Source organism: Neoarius graeffei, chromosome 2, assembly GCF_027579695.1.
Source record: "Neoarius graeffei isolate fNeoGra1 chromosome 2, fNeoGra1.pri, whole genome shotgun sequence".
Classification (NCBI taxonomy): Eukaryota; Metazoa; Chordata; class Actinopteri; order Siluriformes; family Ariidae; genus Neoarius; species Neoarius graeffei.
Genome location: NC_083570.1, coordinates 72,881,727 through 72,905,538, shown reverse-complemented (window position 1 = coordinate 72,905,538; position 23,812 = coordinate 72,881,727). Strand labels below are relative to the sequence as shown.

General features: G+C 40.1%; 1 protein-coding gene across 2 annotated transcripts in view; it reads left to right on the top strand.

Moving 5' to 3' along the window:
- Window positions 1-3,679: 3,679 nt before the first annotated feature.
- Window positions 3,680-23,812, top strand: part of LOC132881891 (anoctamin-9) — a 32,961-nt gene continuing 12,828 nt past the window's right edge. For both annotated transcript variants that reach the window (XM_060914906.1, XM_060914905.1), the window contains exons 1-12: window positions 3,680-3,981; window positions 7,601-7,675; window positions 8,669-8,791; window positions 8,900-9,039; window positions 9,129-9,178; window positions 11,655-11,722; window positions 12,962-13,041; window positions 13,141-13,275; window positions 21,443-21,536; window positions 21,841-21,901; window positions 21,995-22,077; window positions 22,208-22,312. In XM_060914906.1, the coding sequence (XP_060770889.1) occupies window positions 3,952-3,981; window positions 7,601-7,675; window positions 8,669-8,791; window positions 8,900-9,039; window positions 9,129-9,178; window positions 11,655-11,722; window positions 12,962-13,041; window positions 13,141-13,275; window positions 21,443-21,536; window positions 21,841-21,901; window positions 21,995-22,077; window positions 22,208-22,312 (1,044 nt within the window). In that variant the 5' untranslated portion in view covers window positions 3,680-3,951. The remainder of the gene's footprint in view (window positions 3,982-7,600; window positions 7,676-8,668; window positions 8,792-8,899; window positions 9,040-9,128; window positions 9,179-11,654; window positions 11,723-12,961; window positions 13,042-13,140; window positions 13,276-21,442; window positions 21,537-21,840; window positions 21,902-21,994; window positions 22,078-22,207; window positions 22,313-23,812) is intronic.

The window sequence follows — 23,812 nt, the reverse complement described above, 5'->3', positions numbered from 1 at the left end:
TTTGTCAGGGAGGCCGCCATAACTCCATCGTGAGTGATGTCATTTTCCGCGAGCACAGCGGAGGTGAACAAGTGCATGCTATACTAGACTATAATATAATATTATGTTCTAGCGTGACCTCTCGGTCAGTTTGTTTGCATTTCTCTACAAAAATTATGGCAATGTAGTATTAGAAAAGGAATCAAAATAAGGCAGTGGCTAGTTTATTACCTGTTTATTAATCTTTTTTTATCTGCTAATCTTCCATCTGTTTGATACATGACATGGTATGCTGTTGTGCTGCTGACAAAGGTGGACAGTAACGAAGTACATTTACTTGAGTACTGTACTTAAGTACACTTTTTGAGTATCTGTACTTTACTTGAGTGTTTTTTTGGGGGAAACTTATGACTTTAACTTCACTACATTTGAAAGACAAATATCGTACTTTTCACTCCACTACATTTCTATCAAGGTCCTCGTTACTCGTTACTATGAAGCAGCTTTGAAAGTGGATGTTTTTTGTTTTCTTTTATAAAACATGATTGTTTTTTTTTTTTTTTACCGCAGGCTGTCTCAGTGTCACCTATCAGTAATCACTAGGGTCACGTCACATCCATAGACTGTATAAAATCAAGTTCAATGCTTTCTCAGCAGCGTTATTTGAACACGATCATCTGACGGCAGAATGGAAGGAGGTGGTTCTTCTGGAGAATGCACGTCCCCATGGCCATACCTACAACCCATGTTTCAGTTTTCTGAAAGGATTAAAGAGTCATTTCATTTTAACTGTTTGTTTTGTTTGCCTGAAACGGAACCCCCATCACGGCCTACAAAAACTTGCCGTCCAACCTGCAGAAGCATGTTGAGGTATGTAAACATTTTATTCCAAGAAAAAGCTTGCAATGAAGTTGTCCGTGCTTTTAGAGCTAGTGATAACGTTGCAATAGCTATGCAGTCTGGTTAGTCAAATGTCTTTCTATGGATTTGCCCGCCAAGTTGCCATCGCCTTGTCCATGGCTAACGTTAACACATAGCTAGTTAACTTGGACACTGTTAGTTAGCATGTAAAAACAGAGTTACGCTAACATGAATAACGTTAACTTTAGCATAATCTTTCCAAATAAATAGAATGTAGAAATCTTTCTTTTCTAGTAGCATTAGTTACCCAATATGATTTTGAGTTTGAAAAGCGTTTGCTAGCATGTCAGGTGGAGCTTCAGCTCTACAGGTTCTATGCTAATCAGTTAATCCAGTTGGTTGCTTCAGAGGCACTGGGTTTTATAAGCGTTGCGGCAATAATACAACAGTGCGTTGACCGAAAATGTACTTTTAATACTTAAGTATTTTTAAAAGCAAATACTTCAGTACTTTAACTTAAATAAAAATTTGACTGGACAACTTTCACTTGTATCGGAGTAAGATTTCACCAGTGGGATCTGTACTATGACTTAAGTAATAAACGTAGGTACTTTGTCCACCTCTGGCTGCCGATGTCAGGATTTTGTGGTGAAACAAAATCAGGATCGCATCTGGCTTGAGTTGTCATTTCTGCCTCGTGTCTAGCTTCTTCCCAGTGATTTTTTTTCATACAAGTCCTCCACAAAACAATCTTCTGTAAAATGCTCACTGCACAATTTGCTGCTTTTTCCAGGAGTAAAGTTTCTCACTTTACTTGATGAAGCCACTCAGCCAAACATCTTAGATCCAGGATGGAATGAAGATGACGTGCTCAATCCTACGTCACGCAGCGCCACCCTTGTTTTCATCTCCTCATCCATGTATCTGGTTAATCCAGTATAGCCGCACCCAGGGAAATGGCCCAAAGGACTGATGTTACAACTTAGCATGTGTTTTTAAGTAAAGTCTGCTTAATTTTTTTCATCTAGAATGTCTTGTATTAATGTATAATGATGACATTTCATGTTTGTTTGTTTTATCTGTAACTGCTTATCCTGTGCGGGGTTGCGGGGAGCAAGCTGGAGCCTATCCCAGCTGACCATGGATGAGAGGCAGGGTACACCCTGGACAAGTCGCCAGCGCTGACACACACACATAGAAACACAAACAACCATTCACACTCACGGTCAATTTAGAGCCACCAATTAACCTAACCTGCATATCTTTGGACTGTGGGAGGAAACCCACGCAGACACGAGGAGAACATGCAAACTCCACACAGAAAGGCCCTCGTCGGCCGCTGGGCTCGAACCCAGAACCTCCTTGCTGTGAGGCGACAGTGCTAACCACTACATCACTTAACAGCATCCTATGGCGTACTAGATGTCGTGACAACCAAGTCTGTGACAATTTATCCCGTTCTCCCTATTAAGGAAAAAACGTGAAATGGCTGCTGTTACAGAGTAATGACAAACTTCATAATGAACACAATGTTCGGCACGGTAGTGTAAGTGGTTAGCACGGTCGGCTCACAGCAAGAAGGTTCTGGGTTCGAGCCCAGCGGCCAGCGAGGGCCTTTCTGTGTGGAGTTTGCACGTTCTCCCAGTGTCCGCGTGGGTTTCCTCCGGGTGCTCCGGTTTCCCCCACAGTCCAAAGACATGCAGGTTAGGTTAACTGGTGACTCTAAATTGACCGTAGGTGTGAATGTGAGTGTGAATGGTTGTCTGTGTCTATGTGTCAGCCCTGTGATGACCTGGCGGCTTGTCCAGGGTGTACCCCGCCTTTCGCCCGTAGTCAGCTGGGATAGGCTCCAGCTTGCCTGTGACCCTGTAGAAGGATAAAGTGGCTAGAGATAATGAGATGAGATGAGATGGCTGCTGTTACAGAGTAATGACAAACTTCATAATGAACACAATGTTCGGCACAGTAGTGTAAGTGGTTAGCACGGTCGCCTCACAGCAAGAAGGTTCTGGGTTCGAGCCCAGCAGCCGGTGAGGGCCTTTCTGTGTGGAGTTTGCACGTTCTCCCCGTGTCTGCGTGGGTTTCCTCCGGGTGCTCCGGTTTCCCCCACAGTCCAAAGACATGCAGGTTAGGTTAACTGGTGACTCTAAATTGACCGTAGGTGTGAATGTGAGTGTGAATGGTTGTCTGTGTCTATGTGTCAGCCCTGTGATGACCTGGCGACTTGTCCAGGGTGTACCCCGCCTTTCGCCCGTAGTCAGCTGGGATAGGCTCCAGCTTGCCTGCGACCCTGTAGGACAGGATAAAGCGGCTAGAGATAATGAGATGAGATGAGATAATGAACACAATGTTCGGCACGGTGGTGTAAGTGGTTAGCACGGTCGCCTCACAGCAAGAAGGTTCTGGGTTCGAGCCCAGCGGACTACAGTCCAAAGACATTACAGTTTCCACTACAGTCCAAAGACATGCGGTTAGGTTAATATGGGACGGCCTTGGGCTGAGGTGCCCTTGAGCGAGGCCCCTAACTCTCAAGTGCTCCCCGGGTGCTGTTAGCATGGCTGCCCACTGCTCTGGGTGTGTGTGTGTGTGTGTGTGTGGACTGCTTCAGATGGGTTAAATGCAGAGAGGAAATTTCACAAGTGTGTGATGAATAAAGTTGTGCTTTCTTCAATGGAAACCCGAGCTTCTGTATTTTAGCCTCTGCTGCCACCAAGTGTCAGAAATTTGTCTTGACTTTTAGAAATGATAGATAATTTGGTTGATCCCTTTTCTTCCCTCCCACACAGAGACTATGTTCTTGTTTCTTTCTTAAACACTGCTATAACTGGCTGTGTGCCCTAATGGCGCGTTTTCTCATTCGTCACTTAATGAGCCTCTCTTTGTTTAGTAATCTAACCTGTTAACCCTTTACCTTCTACCTGAAACTCGATGCATTCCAAGAACTCGACAGGTGACATTCTACATAGAGAGATTCATTTAACTCACTCAGGGAGTGCGGAAGTATAAACACTATTTAGGCTGAATGTTCATGCCGAAGGACAAGCAACCGTGCTCCAGGTAATTGAACTTCTTTTCACTGGCCAGTGGCCGCATCTGGATTCACCTTCAGTGATGGAGCGCAGATTTAATCACAGGAGACAGGTGAGGGGGAAACTGCACTCAGCCTTGCTTTGGTCTAGTTATAGTATATTGAAGATAATTGAGGAAAAATAAACAGCACACTGACAGGCGAATTACAGCAGGTGCTAAAGAATAGTATAGTTACTGAAAGCTACACTACCGTTCAAAAGTTTGGGGTCACCCAGACAATTTTGTGTTTTCCATGAAAAGTCACACTTTTATTTCCCACCATAAGTTGTAAAATGAATAGAAAATAGAGTCAAGACATTTTTCTGGCCATTTTGAGCATTTAATCAACCCCACAAATGTGATGCTCCAGAAACTCAATCTGCTCAAAGGAAGGTCAGTTTTATAGCTTCTCTAAAGAGCTCAACTGTTTTCAGCTGTGCTAACATGATTGTACAAGGGTTTTCTAATCATCCATTAGCCTTCTGAGGCAATGAGCAAACACATTGTACCATTAGAACACTGGAGTGAGAGTTGCTGGAAATGGGCCTCTATACACCTATGGAGATATTGCACCAAAAACCAGCAGCTAGAATAGTCATTTACCACATTAGCAATGTATAGAGTGGATTTCTGATTAGTTTAAAGTGATCTTCATTGAAAAGAACAGAGGTGGACAAAGTACCCAACTTCATTACTTAAGTCAAAGTACAGATCCCACTGGTCAAATGTTACTCCGATACAAGTGAAAGTTGTCCAGTCAAATTTTTACTTAAGTTAAAGTACGGAAGTACTTGCTTTTAAAAATACTTAAGTATTAAAAGTACATTTTCTGTCAACACATTGTTTTATTATTGCCACAACACTTACAAAACCTAATGCCGTTACCAAAGACAGAAATGTGAATTCACAAAATGAACACATGCTGTGCATCATGGTAGTTTAACGTTAAGCTAGCTAGTCAGTGAAGCTCCACCTGACATGCTGGCAAACTCTTTTCAAACTTGAAATCGTATTGGGTAGCTAACGCTACTAGAAAAGAAAGATTTCTACATTGTTTATTTGGCAAGATTATACTAAAACATATTTCTGAAAGGACTTCAGATAAGTTAACGTTATTCATGTTAGCATAACTCCATTTTTACATGCTAACTGTGTTCAAGTTGAACTAGCTATGTGTTAACATTAGCCGTGGACAAGGCGATGGCAACTTGATGAGCAAATCCATAGAAAGTCATTTGACGAACCAGACTGCATAGCTATTGCAATGTTATCGCTAGCTCTGAAAGCCCAGACAGCTTCATTGCAAGCTTTCTTTTGGAATAAAACCTTTATATAACTCAATATGCTTCCACAGGTCAGACGGCGAGTTTTTGTAGGCTGTGATGTGGTTCGTTTTCACAAACAAGGCAAACATTTAAAACGAAAACGTATCTTTAATCCTTTCAGAAAACTGAAACATGGGTTCTAGGTATGGCCATGGGTGTGTGCGTTCCTCAGAAGAACCGCCCCCTTACATTCTGCCATCAACTGAATGTGTCCAAATAACGCTGCTGAGAAATAATTGAACATGATTTTATACAGTCTATGGACGTGACCTGACCCTAGTGATTACTGATAGTCTGTCTCAGTGTCACCTGCGAAAAAAACAATCACATTTTAGAAAAGAAAAGAAAAAACATCCACTTTCAAAGCCGCTTCAGAGTAACGAGTAATGAGGACCTTGATAGAAATGTAGTGGAGTAAAAAGTACGATATTTGTCTTTCAAATGTAGTAAAGTCAAAGTCATAAGTTTTTCAAAAAAAAAATACTCAAGTAAAGTACAGATACTCAAAAAGCGTACTTAAGTACAGTACTTAAGTAAATGTACTTTGTTACTGTCCACCTCTGGAAAAGAACAGTGCTTTTCTTTCAAAAATAAGGACATTTCAAAGTGACCCCAAACTTTTGAACGGTAGTGTATATTTACACAAAATCTGTGCTATAGACTATAGCTGTAGCTGTCTACTTTAATCAGGAACAATGACAACTATCCATTCTACTAATTATATGCATAGTTTTCATAGTCTCTCTCTCTCTCTCTCTCTCTTTCATTGGTTTTCAGTTGTAGTCTTGGTAGAGATTCTTAGATATTATATTTGGCATCATGTTATATTTATGTCATTTGACAGACACTTTATTCCCTCATGGAGACTTTCGGAAGCGCTCTGTTGTGTACTTGTGTTAAAAATGCACTTGTGTGCATGCCAACACTCCATACTTATACAGAATATTAAATATATGATCAAATCTCTGGGGTGGCACGGTGGTGTAGTGGTTAGCGCTGTCGCCTCACACCAAGAAGGTCCGGGTTCGAGCCCCGTGGCCGGCGAAGGCCTTTCTGTGCGGAGTTTGCATGTTCTCCCCGTGTCCGTGTGGGTTTCCTCCGGGTGCTCCGGTTTCCCCCACAGTCCAAAGACATGCAGGTTAGGCTAACTGGTGACTCTAAATTGAGCGTAGGTGTGAATGTGAGTGTGAATGGTCGTCTGTGTCTATGTGTCAGCCCTGTGATGACCTGGCGACTTGTCCAGGGTGTACCCCGCCTCTCGCCCGGTGTCAGCTGGGATAGGCTCCAGCTTGCCTGCGACCCTGTAGAAGGATAAAGCGGCTACAGATAATGAGATGAGATGAGGTCAAATCTCCAGAACACCATGTTACTACTACTATCACTCATACTATTAGTACGTATACTATTTGGGCGGCATGATGGTGTAGTGGTTAGCACTGTCGCCTCACAGCAAGAAGGTTCTGGCTTCGAGCCCAGCAGTTGATAGGGGCCATTCTGTGTGGAGTTTGCACGTTCTCCCCTTGTCTGTGTGGGCTTGTGCTGGTTTCCCCCACAGTCCAAAAACATGCGGTTAGGCTAACATGAGGTGGCCTCGGGCTGAAGTGCCCTTGAGTGAGGACCCTAAGTGCTCCCAACAGCTCCCTGGGCACTGTAGCATAGCTGCCCACTGCTCTGGGTATGTGTGTGCACTCATTGCTTATGTGTGTGTTCACTGTTTTAGATGGGTTAAATAAAGTTCATCTTCTTCTATTAGTCATTTTAAAAAACTATTTTCAGGTTCGGTCCAGGGAGAAAACGTAGTAAGGTTTAACATGGACCAAAACATGCTTTTCCTAATCAAATGTCAGACCTTAGCAAAGTATGTAAACTCCCTCGTGTAAAATATTGCAAGTATAGAAACCACCCTCGTCACATGTTCATTCTTAATGATTCTGAGGAACTGAGAGCATTTCTAAATCTGCCAAAGTGATGAATCAGGATAATTTGGAATTATGTTTAAATGCAGTCACTTATACAATGCTGTAGAACAAAATGTTAATTAAAGGTTAATCAGAATCACCTTTGTTAAGGAATGCGTCAGACGTTTGCAGTAAGCACTCGGCATTCATTTTAACAAGCCTCTCCCATGACACCAAGCAAATATTCTGTTCAATACTATGCATTCAGTTCATTCTTAAGAGATGTCGTCAATGTGGTCTTCATTTTCCTTTTCAGACAGAGAAGTAAAAACAAATGCACCTTTATTGGTCAGACAGTAGTGTATTCTTACTTTTGCTATGTGCTTTTTTTCTGACATGTACTCTGTTCACAAAATTTATGTTTGGTAATGTGATACTGTAATTCTGAATACATTCATGGTGTAACAGGGAAGCATTGAACTGTTGGAAGCTATTGGGGTGGTGAAAAAGGAAAATGGCACCAGCCTTTCTATGCTTCCTTTGGTAAGAGTCATTGCATCACATACACCACAGTTACACAGAAAGATTTCAATTGCCTGAGTAAGAGTAATGGTAGAATGCATGTTTGGTATTCCATACTGTTTTGATAGTATTCCAAGACTGATACTGTTTAAAGGTAGACTGCCTTTCAGATTTTTCAAGTGTAAGTCATAAAAAGAATTTTCCCTGACACCCAATTATTTTTGTTTAGTGGACCTGAATTCTACTGAATTCAAATCACAGACTTCCAGTTTTATTAGTTTTTTTTAAATAAAACAATTAATGAATTTAGGGCCATGTGGCCCTAAATTCTTCGCTATTTTTTCCTGCTTCACTGTGACCCAATTCAAAATACTACGTCATGCATCACATGGTGGTCTTTCCCCGTTCGTGCAAGGCATTGTGGGATATAAATTTGAAACAGGAGAGAAAAATGGAGGACGCAAATGAAACATAAAAGACCAACTACAATAACAGAAAGCGAGAAGAAAAGACACTATGTTGTGAAGGAAAGGAAACGCAGGACCAAACTAATAAATATTGGCGGTCAGCGAGCACCTCGGTGTGATCAGCTGTTCGTTTAGCAACAGAATGATGTAACTGTCGGTGCACGGTCAAGGTAAACCTGTAGATGGCACTAATGCAACACTGTGGATGCCAGCTGCCGTAAAACCCAAAAGAAGAAGAAGGTAAACTGCGCATGTGCACACGGACTTCCTCTGTCTGCTTGACTGCGCAAAGTGAGCGATTTCATGCACATTATTTGCTAGGGAATCCCCTCAAATTAAATAACTTCCCAGCCACAGAATGGCCTGATATTTTTGTGAGATATTACAGAAATAAACATATCACAATGACCAAATTTCAGAGGGAACTAAATTTCACTGATTTTATGAAATCGAAAGGCCGTCTAGCTTTAAATTCTTAGCTGTTTTTTTTTTAACCCTCTGTGTAAGACATAGTTTTAACATACCTCAAATTCTGGTTTGACCTTAGCACTCCCCAAAGTCCTTTGACTATGTTCTGGTGGCCCAGGAGGTGGATAAAGATCCCAGAAAAAGCTTCAGGAAGAAAAGGGATTTCATCACAGCTTTGCAGGAGAAGAATTTACAGATAACGGTGGGTTTTTTTATGGCATTGGAACGTATTAAAATATTATGTTAAATTATATGAAAAGGCTCAGATTGATGTGTATGCCTTAAACTGATTATATGTTCTGTGTGACAGAAAATTGCTGATGATGATAAAGTTTTTTATGGGATCAAAGCTCCAAGAGAGATCTTTGAGACATACAGATATCTGCTTAAAGTGTCAGATGTGTGTAACTGGAGCTGTGAGCAGCAAGGGAATATACCGCAATCAACAAGGTAGTAACACAGGCACATACATGCATGCTTAGGACCATGACCCTCTACATTATTGGGCCAGTTAATTTAGAGTCCAATGTCTGTTGCAGGATACGAATCGTTGACTACATCCTGCACCACACCAGCATAAACACTGATGGTGAGTTCTGGTACTGGTATTGCTTTAGCATTACTTCACATTTTTGTGTATGCATCTGAATTGTCTATTCTGTCCAGTATTTCAGTAGCATGAGCAATTATGTCCAAATGTCCAAATCTGGAGGCAATACTGTGCAAAGGGTAAAACAAACAGAGGAGTATAAATACAGATATAAACAAAGAGGTACAGGTGATGATAATTAGAACTCGGGGGAGCCACTCCTAGGAAGTGGCTCCGGGTTGGCTGATGGAGTGCATGTGGTAGTGACAGGTGTGTGAGGGGGATTGTGGGAAGTGGAGTGTTAGGTGAGCCTGGGAGCATGACACTGAACATGTATAGCTTCCAGTGAAGGGTGGCTAGGAAAAAGCCCTTCTCGCCAATAAGAGTATGGCAGCACAACTTAGGTTTGCAAAATTGCATCTGAACAAATCACTAACATTCTGGAACAGTATCCTTTGGACTGATGAGACCAAGGTAGAGATGTTTGGTCATCATGCACAGTGCCATGTTTGGCAAAAATTGAACATAGTACACTACCGTTCAAAAGTTTGGGGTCACTTTGAAATGTCCTTATTTTTGAAAGAAAAGCACTGTTCTTTTCAATGAAGATCACTTTAAACTAATCAGAAATCCACTCTATACATTGCTAATGTGGTAAATGACTATTCTAGCTGCAAATGTCTGGTTTTTGGTGCAATATCTCCATAGGTGTATAGAGGCCCATTTCCAGCAACTCTCACTCCAGTGTTCTAATGGTACAATGTGTTTGCTCATTGCCTCAGAAGGCTAATGGATGATTAGAAAACCCTTGTACAATCATGTTAGCACAGCTGGAAACAGTTGAGCTCTTTAGAGAAGCTATAAAACTGACCTTCCTTTGAGCAGATTGAGGTTCTGGAGCATCACGTTTGTGGGGTCGATTAAATGCTCAAAATGGCCAGAAAAATGTCTTGACTATATTTTCTATTCATTTTACAACTTATGGTGGGAAATAAAAGTGTGACTTTTCATAGAAAACACAAAATTGTCTGGGTGACCCCAAACTTTTGAACGGTAGTGTATATTGACTGAAACACCCCATATTAACTGTCAAGCATGGTGGTGGAGATGTGATGATTTGGGTTTATTTTGCAGCTACAGGTCCTGGGGAAACTTGCAGTCATTGAGACAATGATGAACTCCACTTTATACCCGAATATACTTGAGACAAATGTAAGGCCATCTGTCCAGCAACTTAAGCTGGGCTGAAATTGGGTCATGCAACAGGACAATGGTCCAAAGCACACCAGCAAATTTGACATCCATCCATCCATCCATCCATCCATCCATCCATCCATCCATTTTCTACCGCTTATCCGGATCCAGGTCGCGGGGGTAGCAGCCTAAGCAGAGCAGCCTAGACTTCCCTCTCCCCGGCCACCTCCACCAGCTCTTCTGGGGGAATACGGAGGTGTTCCCAGGCCAGCCGAGAGATGTAATCTCTCCAGTGTGTCCTGGGTCTGCCCCGGGGTCTCCTCCTGGTGGGGCATACCCAGAGAACCTCCCTCGGGAGGCGTCCAGGGGGCATCCTAACAAGGTACCTGAACCATCTCAGCTGACTCCTTTTGATGTGGAGGAGCAGCGGTTCTACTCTGAGTCTCTCCCGAATGACCAAGCTTCTCACCCTGTCGCTAAGGGAGAGCCCAGCCACCCTGCGGAGAAAACTCATTTCTACCGCTTATATCCGTGATCTCATTCTTTCGGTCACTACCCACAGCTCGTGACCATAGGTCAGAGTGGGAACGTAGATGGACCAGTAAATTGAGAGCTTTGCCTTTTGGCTCAGCTTTCTCTTTACCACAACAGACCGGTTTAGCGTCCGCATCACTGCTGACGCTGCCCCGATTCATCTATCCAACTCCCGCTCCCCCTTACCCTCACTCGTGAACAAAAGTATCTCAAATTGACATCTGAATGGCTAAAGAAGAAAAAATAATCGAGGCATTCCATGAAGTCTGACCAAGCCCAGACCTCAGCCCCACTGAAATGCTGTGGATGGATCTTAAAAGAGCTGTGTATGAACGAATGCCCTCAAACATCAATGAACTTAAGCAATATTGTAAAGGAGAGTGTGGCAAAATTTCTCCAAAACAATATAAGAGACTGAGAAACTCTTATAGAAAATGTTTGCTTCAAATTATTGTTGTTAAAGGGGGTTCTACACATTACTGAATAATAGGGCGTACTTTCACCCATCTTGTTTCTGAATGTTGGTTTATGTTTTGGAGAAAATGACATATTGAAATCTGTTGTGATTTTTTTGCTGTCACAAAATCATATATAAAGCTTATTAACATGATAATGTCTTTATTATTATTTTAAAATAATAGAAAATAATAAAATTAAAAAGCTTCTTTAACCAGATGTCCATATATTTGACTTGTAGTGAGGTAAGGTAATTTTTCTGTAATACATCATGTGTTTTCATGACTCTCAGGTGTTCCAGAGTATCTGCCAGACCTCATTAAAAAGAATGTATTTCAGGCTCAGTTTTGTCTTCATGAGGTTTGAACTATTTTGTTGTTCTATTCTTACTATACAAACATGTTTTCTCAGTTTTTGTGTTCTATCTATCTATCTATCTATCTATCTATCTATCTATCTATCTATCTATCTATCTATCTATCTATCTATCTATCCATCCATCCATCCATCCATCCATCCATCCATCCATCCATCCATCCATCCATCTATCTATCTATCAACAGTACTGTGCAAAATCTTAGGCACCCTTTTTTCATACAAACTTTTTTTTATAGATTTCTATTTTATGACTTGTATATTATTGAGTCAGTACAAAAACATTTTAGAGTCCACACATTCGTTTTCCAGCACAAAATTAAATGTTACAGAAAAAAAAGATTTGTATCTGAATAGCATATTACTTAAGCAGCCACTTTTCAGATTAAAAAAGAAAACATAATGAAGGCTGCTGGGTTTTGCTGCAAAATTAAGAAGCGAGTGTGACAGTCAAAGTGTCCAGAAGAACTGGCTGGTTCTGTAAGATGCTCAGTAAAACCTACAGCTCATTTCCTTATCATTGTACCTGAGACGACTATTTTTTTTTTAAAGCAAAGGGTCGTCTCATACCAAACATTGACTTTGTTTAATTTATTATGGCTTACTGATGTTTATAGTACTTTTTTAATGATGAAACATTTCATTTCATTATTTTTTAAGCCATTTTTGGTCTACAGCATTTCTTTACATGATGCCTAAGACTTTTGCACAGTGTTGTATATAATCTCTCTCTCTCTCATATATATATATATATATATATATATATATATATATATATATATATATATATATATGCATGTATACATATGCTACTAGGCAAAAATCTTAGCCATCTTTGGCACATTGCCAAGGAATGAGCAATGATGCCTTCGAAAATTCTCATTTAAGCAGTAATAAAGGAAACAAAGTCAACATTTGGTGTGACGACCTTTGCTTAAAGATATAGTAATCTCAGGTATAATTTGTGTATTTTTTTTAAGGAAATTAGCTGGTAAGGTTTACTTTGTTGGTGTCATGCCTTGATAAGGTTCACAGTGAAATCTCTCAAAAGGAATCCAGAACAAATGACACACTTAATGGCTGGTCACGTGTTATAGAAAAGCACACCATGATGTACCTAGAGGTGGATGAAAGGAAAAAGTGTAGGCATAGCAATAACATCAACTAGCAACCATTAAACACAGTAACTAAGTATGCTCTTTTGTTTATTTTTTCCCACTGAAGAAAGAAGAGCAGAAAGAACTGAGAAAGAGTTGGGCTAGATGGACTGCCTGTTTTAAAGGGCAACCCATAACTGATGTAAGGTACTGTGGATTAATCTAGTCAATACAAATCAGTAACTATAAAATGTGTTGGAAACTGATAAGAAGGTTGATAATTCCCTCTTTTTTGTGCTCACTAAGACACTACTTTGGAGAAAAGGTGGCTCTGTATTTCCTGTGGCTAGGCTGGTACACATTTCTGCTCATCCCCGCTGCTGTGTTGGGGGTCATAGTCTTTCTTTATGGCCTATTTCTCTTCAAGTCCAACCCTGTAATGTATGTTTATTATTATTATTATTATTATTATTATTATTATTATTATTATTATTATTATTATTATTATTATTATTATATAACAACACTATAATTGCAAGCTACCTAATAGAATGTCTAATTTGTCAATTATATGATTTATTTATTTTTGATAACAAATGAAGTTAGCTTGTATGATCTTATTAGTAGAATTGAACTTTGAGTTTTTATCTGTAGTACTTCCGAAACTTGTAGATTGCAGGCATTTTCAGATGGTGAATATCATCAAGCATAATAGGATGTGAGGCACAGTAACCACACACATTACAACCCCGATTCCAAAAAAGTTGGGACAAAGTACAAATTGTAAATAAAAACGGAATGCAATAATTTACAAATCTCAAAAACTGATATTGTATTCACAATAGAACATAGACAACATATCAAATGTCAAAAGTGAGACATTTTGAAATTTCATGCCAAATATTGGCTCATTTGAAATTTCATGACAGCAACACATCTCAAAAAAGTTGGGACAGGGGCAATAAGAGGCTGGAAAAGTTAAAGGTACAAAAAAGGAACAGCTGGAGGACCAAATTGCAACTCATTAGGTCAATTGGCAATAGGTCATTAACATGACTGGGTATAAAAAGAGTATCTTGGAGTGGCAGCGGCTCTCAGAAGTAAAGATGGGAAGAGGATCACCAATCCCCCTAATTCTGCGCCGACAAATAGTGGAGCAATATCAGAAAGGAGTTTGACAGTGTAAAATTGCAAAGAGTTTGAACATATCATCATCTACAGTGCATAATATCATCAAAAGATTCAGAGAATCTGGAAGAATCTCTGTGCGTAAGGGTCAAGGCCGGAAAACCATACTGGGTGCCCGTGATCTTCGGGCCCTTAGACGGCACTGCATCACATACAGGCATGCTTCTGTATTGGAAATCACAAAATGGGCTCAGGAATATTTCCAGAGAACATTATCTGTGAACACAATTCACTGTGCCATCCGCCGTTGCCAGCTAAAACTCTATAGTTCAAAGAAGAAGCTGTATCTAAACATGATCCAGAAGCGCAGACGTCTTCTCTGGGCCAAGGCTCATTTAAAATGGACTGTGGCAAAGTGGAAAACTGTTCTGTGGTCAGACGAATCAAAATTTGAAGTTCTTTATGGAAATCAGGGACGCCGTGTCATTCAGACTAAAGAGGAGAAGGACGACCCAAGTTGTTATCAGTGCTCAGTTCAGAAGCCTGCATCCCTGATGGTTCTAGAGCAACATATGCTCCCATCCAGACGACGTCTCTTTCAGGGAAGACCTTGCATTTTCCAATATGACAATGCCAAACCACATACTGCATCAATTACAGCATCATGGGTGCGTAGAAGAAGGGTCCAGGTACTGAACTGGCCAGCCTGCAGTCCAGATCTTTCACCCATAGAAAACATTTGGCGCATCATAAAACGGAAGATACGACAAAAAAGACCTAAGACAGTTGAGCAACTAGAATCCTACATTAGACAAGAATGGGTTAACATTCCTATCCCTAAACTTGAGCAAATTGTCTCCTCAGTCCCCAGATGTTTACAGACTGTTGTAAAGAGAAAAGGGGATGTCTCACAGTGGTAAACATGGCCTTGTCCCAACTTTGTTGAGATGTGTTGTTGTCATGAAATTTAAAATCACCTAATTTTTCTCTTTAAATGATACATTTTCTCAGTTTAAACATGTGATATGTCATCTATGTTCTATTCTGAATAAAATATGGAATTTTGAAACTTCCACATCATTGCATTCCGTTTTTATTTACAATTTGTACTTTGTCCCAACTTTTTTGGAATCAGGGTTGTACACTGAAACTAACCTAGACATGACTCATGACAGCTGGAATGACTGAGTCTATGTACAGTATTTTAGTATTGTCCGTGAAACATTCCGATGCCTTTTTGCAACCCATTTTGGAGCATTTACTCATAGCCCAGGAGTAATAGGGTTATACCCGGAACAAATTAGTAACAAGCTGAAAATTTCAGAATATGTTCAGAATACCTTTAGGAATAACATACTAAAAGTCCCCGGAAATCCCCCTTGTGCTCTCTGAGAAATTCAAGATGGCGTCCAAAATGGCCGCCAAATGGAGATCTGCCCATATCTCAGGCCCAAAACAAAATATTAATGCAATTAAAAGGTCAGAATATATGTTTTGTAGGGTAGGAGAGTAAATTCCAACATGTGTGTATTAATTACATTGTGTATTAACATTATATAATAACAATGTACACATTATTATAACAGTATATTTGTGTATAATGTGTTCACTTGCCATGTCTGGTTAGATTGTCATATTTTTGGCACTTCACCAGTTCACATTTATGAATGTGCACAGTACTATGAATGTGTGTAGGTTTCATCCAGTCCGATCCTTGAATCAAGTATCAATCTTGAAACGCCCTGGCCCATAAATTTACATCCAAGAAGAAATAACAATGACTGTTATGACAAAATAATCGCTATGGTATCATGAAGATATCTCATATGTTTTTGAAATGGCTTCAGTTCTTAATGTTTAGGACTAATAATTACAGACTTATAATTGTAAATCTATACATGTGTTATTTAATGTACACTACCGATTATAGAGTGTGGATCCATTGGTTACTCGTTCACTCCGTATCATCCTATTCTGTTCACAAAACAACAAACACAATTACTAGGGGTTGGAGCACTTATTTTCATTAATATTAATTAAAGTAAATTGGTGGTGTAAAATGAAAAATGGCATGTTAAAAGGTCATGCTGAGTTCAGTCATTTTTAAAAGGTCATGCTGAGTTTAGTCATTTTTTGTCCGAACACACTGGCATTGCTAGTAGTAAAGACTGGCGCTAGAAACTCAAAGATTAATTTTTTCCACTCTTAAACAAGCTTGAATAAATTCCCTACTTCACTGATGGTACAACAAAGGTCCAAGCATTACAACTGAGGCACTGAGAAGTGTTTAAGTCTACTCATTGTTTATAAGAAAGAGCTTTTATTGAGGCAGACCTTTTTGTCATGAAAGTCGCCGGAATGTTGAAGAAGTGTACTGAAACAGCTTGCCATTGTAGTTTTAGAAGATAGAGTTCTCAAATTTAATTTCCCTTTAATATTTTATCAAAGCTTAAAGATGCACTAAATATTAAGGAAATTGATGTCTAATTGTTGTCTTACATTATGTTCATGTATGTAGGTAGCCTACTAAGCTAATCTGTCAATCATGTCAACCGTCAAATTCCATGTAATTTCCACATTAATGACCTTGTAATCTTGGTTAATTTTAATTTTAACAGTGTGACAATGGTGAATTTGCATTGCTTGTATGAGAGAACATATAATTTAACATTTTAACTGCATTTATATTATGTTTTATCCCTGAGATATTGAAAAATCTCCAATCGGCGGCCATTTTGGACACCATCTTGAATTTCTCAGAGAGCACAAGGTGGATTCCCGGGGACTTTTAGTATGTTATTCCTAAGGGTATTCTGAACATATTCTGAAAAATTCAGCTTGTTACTAATTTGTTCCGGGTTGGACTCAATTTTGAGCTAATGCTCTTGGGCTATCATAGCCACAGGCCATGTGAAAATATCTTCATCGACTAAGTTGTCCTACGTTGGACACAGAAGAGTCAGAACAGTCAATTCCCCAGCATGCACATAAACCAAACAAGAAGTACAGTCACTCACACCTGTAATCATCAAATCCACATACAAGAAGTGTAGTACATTTCAAATTAAATCTGGCATTACATACAAAGTGTATGTTGGTATTGCCATGTATTTAGTTGCTTTAGTTGTCCTGATCACATGACCAGGGCATTGTTGGTGTTCAGAGACTCGCCATTTCTTGCTAGCGATTCACCATTTCTTGGTGAAAAATCCTATTTGCGTCATAGCATCATACACTGCAAAACAGTCTCAAACAATACTTAGAAAATAACTTTTGGTGCAAAACCACAGATTGCACATTGTGTAATAACCACAGCTCATGCTCTGTTGCAGCAATTTAGTCATGAAGTTGTGTTAAGAAGGCCTGCTAGCCAAATATTTGTCGAGCAAGTGAGTAGGAAACCACATCCTGAAATGTTGTCACACACAAAGTATCTGCCCCACATAAATGCCTGTGAGTTGTCAAAACTTTGCTGAAGGAAATGGCGAGGTTTTACCCACATAGACACTGGCAAAAATAGCAGCATCTCTTCTTTAGTGTTCTGCCTGACAGCAGGTCCGAGTTTCTAGGGAAGAATTATAGTAGTGGTTTCCCGTTGCCTTCAACTGGATTATTTTAGAGGTTTTCTCCTCTCAACCATTCTCTCTCTCTCTCACACACACACACACACACACACCTACAGTATGGGCAATTTAGAGTAGCCAGTTAACCTGACCGCATGTCTTTGGACCATGGGGGAAACCAGAGCACCCAGAGGAAACCCACGCAGACACGGGGAGAACATGCAAACTCCACACAGAAAGGCCCCCGTCAGCTACTGGGCTCGAAACCGGAACCTTCTTGCTGTGAGGCGACAGCGCTAACCACTACACCATCGTGCCTGTAGAGATATATCAGATACTTAAATTAAATCTTCTGCAGGGATTGATTTTGTTGTTAACATGGCTCTTTATTTTAACATGCACCTGTCAGTGAAAAAGAGTTTATTTTTACTTAGTGAAAAACAATTCTTTATTCCAGTAAAAGCAGTAACCACAAAGCACCCTGAAGTGGAGGTGCTTTAACAGCCTAAGCATTCAAAGCCAATGGAATAGATAGCCTAACAACCATGGAAAGAAATTTGCTACCATATGAAACCATGTGTACAAAAAAAAAAAAGAAAAGAAAACCTACATGAAACCTTTTGGTCTTCTTTTTACAGACATGGTCCATTTTATATTCTATTCAGATTTCTATACTATGACTTGAACAACTTTCTGGTATGAGTGTAAAGGTGATGGCAGACAATTTCTATGATCCAAGGACTACACACCCGACTCTAGCATAATTATTATTCACACATCTTGTAGCACTTACGTCATGAGGGACAAAAACATTTTGCATTTGGCTTTTATTTATATGAACCAACTTGTTTATCTTGGATCAGGTGTCTTGGGTTTGGTTTATATTTAGTAACTTGCTTATCTAGTGTTGTACGGGTAATACTTGATTCTGGCCTCAAGAGCACTTTTTGAAGGTCTCAGTCTCGTCTCAGAATCAACTGTATTTTTACTCAGTGTTATCTCGCTCTCAGACATAGAGGACTCAGGATTTTATTTCAAGACCAGTCAAGACCACAACTGCGGGGATTTCACCAAATTGCCTGTGCATTGTCTGATTTATTTGTGAACATCATTACTGTGATTGGATGGAAAATTTCCTGCTTCAGATGTGACCAATCACATGACTCACTATTGCTAATTTTAAAATTTTCTTCCTGTTAAAGGCAGTCACCCCCAGAGGTGGACAATAACGAAGTACATTTACTTGAGTCCTGTACTTAAGTACACTTTTTGAGTATCTGTACTTTACTTGAGTATTATTTTTTTTGGAAACTTGTGATTTAACTTCACTATATTTGAAAGACAAATATCGTACTTTTTACTCCACTACATTTCTATCAAGGTCCTCGTTACTCGTTACTATGAAGCAGCTTTGAAAGTGGATGTTTTCTAAAACGTGATTGATTTTTTTCGCAGGTGACACTGAGACAGTCTATCAGTAATCACTAGGATCACGTCACGTCCATAGACTGGATAAAATCAAGTTCAGTGATTTCTCATCTCATTATCTCTAGCCGTTTTATCCTTCTACAGGGTCGCAGGCAAGCTGGAGCCTATCCCAGCTGACTACGGGCGAAAGGTGGGGTGCACCCTGGACAAGTCGCCAGGTCATCACAGGGCTGACACATAGACACGAACAACCATTCACACTCCCATTCACACCTACGGTCAATTTAGAGTCACCAGTTAACCTAACCTGCATGTCTTTGGACTGTGGGGGAAACCGGAGCACCCGGAGGAAACCCACGCGGACACGGGGAGAACATGCAAACGCCACACAGAAAGGCCCTCGCCGGCCACGGGGCTCGAACCCGGACCTTCTTGCTGTGAGGCGACAGCGCTAACCACTACACCACCATGCCACCCTTCAGTGATTTCTCAGCAGCGTTATTTGAACTCAATCAGTTGATGGCAGAATGGAAGGAGGTGGTTCTTCTGGGGAATGCACACACTCATGGTCCACAAACCCATGTTTCAGTTTTCCAAAAGGATTAAAAAAGTCATTTCATTTTAAATGTTTGCTTTGTTTGCTGAAAACGAACCACGTCACGGCCTACAAAAACTCGCCATCCAACCTGCAGAAGCATATTGAGGTCTGTAAATATTTTATTCCAAGAGGAAGCTTGGAATGAAGTTGTCTGTGCTTTTAGAGCAAGCGATAACGTTGCAATAGCTGTGCAGTCAGGTTAGTCAAATGACTTTCTATGGATTTGCCCGCCAAGTTGCCGTTACCTTGTCCACGGCTAACGTTTACACATAGCTAGTTAACTTGGACCCTGTTAGTTAGCATGTAAACACAGAGTTACACTAACATGAATAACATTAACTTCTCTGAAGTCCTTTCAGAAATGTTTTAGCATAATCTTGCCAAATAAACAGAATGTAGAAAAGTCTCTTTTCTAGTAATGCTAGCTACCCAATATGATTTTGAGTTTGAAAAGAGTTTGCTAGCATGTCAGGTGGAGCGTCACGTTAAAGGCCTCTACATGGTCTTGCGACAAGGCTTTCGCAGATAGCTTTTCGCAGACAGTTGTAATTTATTGTTGAGCGGGGAGTAATAGGCATGCGCGATGTTATTCACCGGCACAACGCAAGGGGGCGCGAAGTCGCTAGGAGTAGTTGGTGGGCGTGGTTAGGGGAGTGTTTATCCTCCGGTTACTTAATGACTAGAACTTTTTTTTTTTATAATGACTAGAACTGGAGTCGTATAGATGTACGTACTTCCTCAATCAACTGCTCTTCATGCTGCTCCATCTTCGCTCGTGTTTTTAAAAATGCCGGTCGTGAAAACAAACCAAACCGGGAAAGTAGGGAAGTGGAAGTGCGTGTACAGCGGATGTAGAGTGGACCAATCAGAGCCCTCTTGTCTGTGGCTCTGTCTGCGAGGCTTCTGCGGTGGTCACAATTTTTGGGAGGTGCGCGCAGAGCATCTGCGAAGGTGGGGGGCTACGCAGACACTGTCTGCGACGCCATCTGTGAGGACTGGGTTGTCAGCATAAATTGGCCTTAAGCCACCATGATGGCACAGCATGCGTTCATTTTATAAATCCAGTCGGTTGTTTCAGAGGCATTAGGTTTTGTAAGCACTGTGGCAATAATACAACAATGCGTTGACAGAAAATGTACTTTTAATACTTAAGTATTTTTAAAAGTAAGTACTTCAGTACTTGAGTAAAAATTTGACTGGAGAACTTTCACTTGTATCGCAGTAACATTTAACCAGTGGGATCTGTACTTTGACTTAAGTGATGAAGTTGGGTACTTTGTCCACCTTTGGTCACCCGTCCCCGCCCCCTTTACACACACTGGTCTGATCCTGGTCTTGATTTGGTTTTGCCCTGTCTTTGTCTTGGTCTTGACTTGATCTCAGCCTCTCAAAATCTTGGTCTTGTCTCAGTCTCAATACACTTTGGTCTTGAGCATGACTTGATCATGGTTTAGGTGGTCTTGACTACAACTATGCTTATCTTAGTTCAGGAAAGTGGTCAAAAAAGCTTGACTTCATGCTCTCTACACCTCATCAGACAGGCACTTCACTTACCTTGCTTATTTTCTATTAAACTTAAACAAAGATAATCCCCAAAGTGTTCATTGGCCTGTCAAGGATCAAGGGGAAAGATGAATTGTGTTTACAGAGAAATACTCTTGGATTTAACTTTTAAAAAGGTATACATATGCTAATTTTAACCATATTCACCTAGGTTTTTAATATCATAGAAAAATTAGCAACTACAAACTTGTGTAATACCAACTTTGATTCTGATGCATAGCCCTGTCCAACACCACACTGATCTGGGTGTCATAATATTATTTGTAAAATCTTTCTAGAAGATTCTAGTTTATCATGCCATTTCATAATGTTTCTGTGTGCGTCATAGACAGGAGGTGTGTGAATCAGATGCTATAATGTGCCCACTGTGTGATCATGGATGTAAGGTCTGGCGGCTCTCTGATACATGCATGTATGCAAAGGTATTCTCACACAAACGCATCAAACACATGTTAGACATGGAACAAATACCAGTGGAAGGTTATTGAATTACCTTTGCTTGAAGTTTATTGTTATTTACCAAACCTTGTCCTAGAATGCACCGTTAAATTTTTTAATCATCAAACCATTAAAACCTTGAATTTTTAATGGATTTTGGAATAGGCAAACACAGGGATGGGACACACACTCTGAACTGATGGGTTTTGTTTTGTACTTGATGGTCAGTGTCCAGAGACTCAGTGTTAAGGGCTCAGATGCCATATTTTGTCTTTTCACTTTGTGCAGATGAGCACATTGTTTGACAATGAAGGAACAGTCACATTTGCTATGTTCATGGCAGTCTGGGGTAAGTTCTAATTTCTGCTGATAGTCGTTGAGACTTCCAGAGCATTTCCATTTGCATTTTGAACATTGAGATAAAGCCTGCCATTCCCTTCAGCTACTGTGTTTCTAGAGTTCTGGAAACGCCACACAGCCTCATATGTCTGTGAGTGGAAAGTTTTTGACTGGTGTGAAGAAGAGGTAGGCATAAAATATAACTGGTGTCCTTTTTCATACATTATAACATGGATACAACAATTAGGGTACCATATATTTGACTGAATAGATATTAATTAATTTTTCATTTTTATGCATATTTATTTCTATGCAGGAGGAGCTGATACTGGACATAGTGAATGATCCTAATTGCGAGTCAAAGACGTACAGTCACTCATATCTACGCAGTACACTAATAATGGTGCTAATGACACTCATGGTGAGGATATCCCACTAACTTAGGGTTTGAACTAATTGAGTGACCAAATTCTAGCTGCAATACAGGCAGTTAAGTATTTGGAGCAAGAGTTCCATCTAGAAAGTCTTTTCTGAACTGATCCTATCAATGCATACAAAGTCAAGATGTACAACCCCGATTCCAAAAAAGTTAGGACGCTGGGTAAAACATAAATAAAAACAGAACGTGAAGATTTGCAAATCACGGAAACCCTATATTTCATTGAAAATAGTACAAAGACAACATATCAAATGTTGAAACTGAGAATTTAAAAAAAAATGCTCATTTTGAATTTGCTGTTAGTAACACATTTCAGAAAAGTTGGAACAGGGGCAACAAAAGACTGAAAAAGTTGTGTAATGCTAAAAAAAACCCCTAAAAACTAATCTGGTTAATTGGCAACAGGTCAGTAACATGATTGGGTATAAAAAGAGCATCCCAGAGAGGCTGAGTCTCTCAGAAGTAAAGATGGGGAGGGGTTCACTGCTCTGTAAAAGACTGCGTGGGCAAACAGTGCAACAATTTAAGAATAATGTTCCTCAATGTAAAATTGCAAATAATTTGGGGATCACATCATCTATGGTACATAATATCATTAAAAGATTCAGAGAATCTGGAGAAATCTCTGTATGCAAAAGACAAGGCTGAAAACTGACCTTGGATGCCTGTGATCTTCAGGCCCTCAGGCGACACTGCATTAAAAGCAGACACGTGTCTGTAGTGGAAATCACTGGATGGGCTCAGGAACATTTCAGAAAACCATTGTCTGTGAAAACAGTTCATTACTGCATCCACAAATGCAAGTTAAAACCATATGTAAATAATATTCAGAAATGCCGCCAAGCTCTTTTATGATGGACTGAGACAAAGTGAAAAATTGTCCTGAGGTCTGATGAATCAAAATGAGAAATTCTTTTAAGAAATCATAGACACCACATCCTCCAGGCTAAAGAGGAGAGGGACCATCGGGCTTGTTATCAGTGCACAGTTCAAAAGCCAGCATCTGTGATGGTATGAGGGTGCATTAGTGCACATAACTTGGTAGTTTGTACATCTGGGAAGGCATCATTAATGCTGAATGATATATACACGTTTCAGAGCAATATGCTGCCATCCAGACAAAATCCTTTTCAGGGACGGCCTTCCTTCTTTCAGCAAGACAATGCCAAACTGCTTTCTGCACATATTAAGACTGCATGGCTCCATAGTAAAAGAGTCTGGGTGCTAAACTGGCCTGCCTGCAGTCCAAACCTGTCTCCCATTTAAAACATTTGGTGCATTATGAAGCATAAAATACAACAAAGGAGACCCCGAACTGTTGAGCAACTGAAATTGTATATCAGACAAGAATGGGACAACATCTCTCTTTCAGAACTATAGCAATTCGTCTCCTCAGTTCCCAAATGTTTACAGAGTGTTGTTAAAAGTAGAGGTGATGCAACACAGTGGTAAACATGCCCCTGTCCTAACTTTTTGAAATGT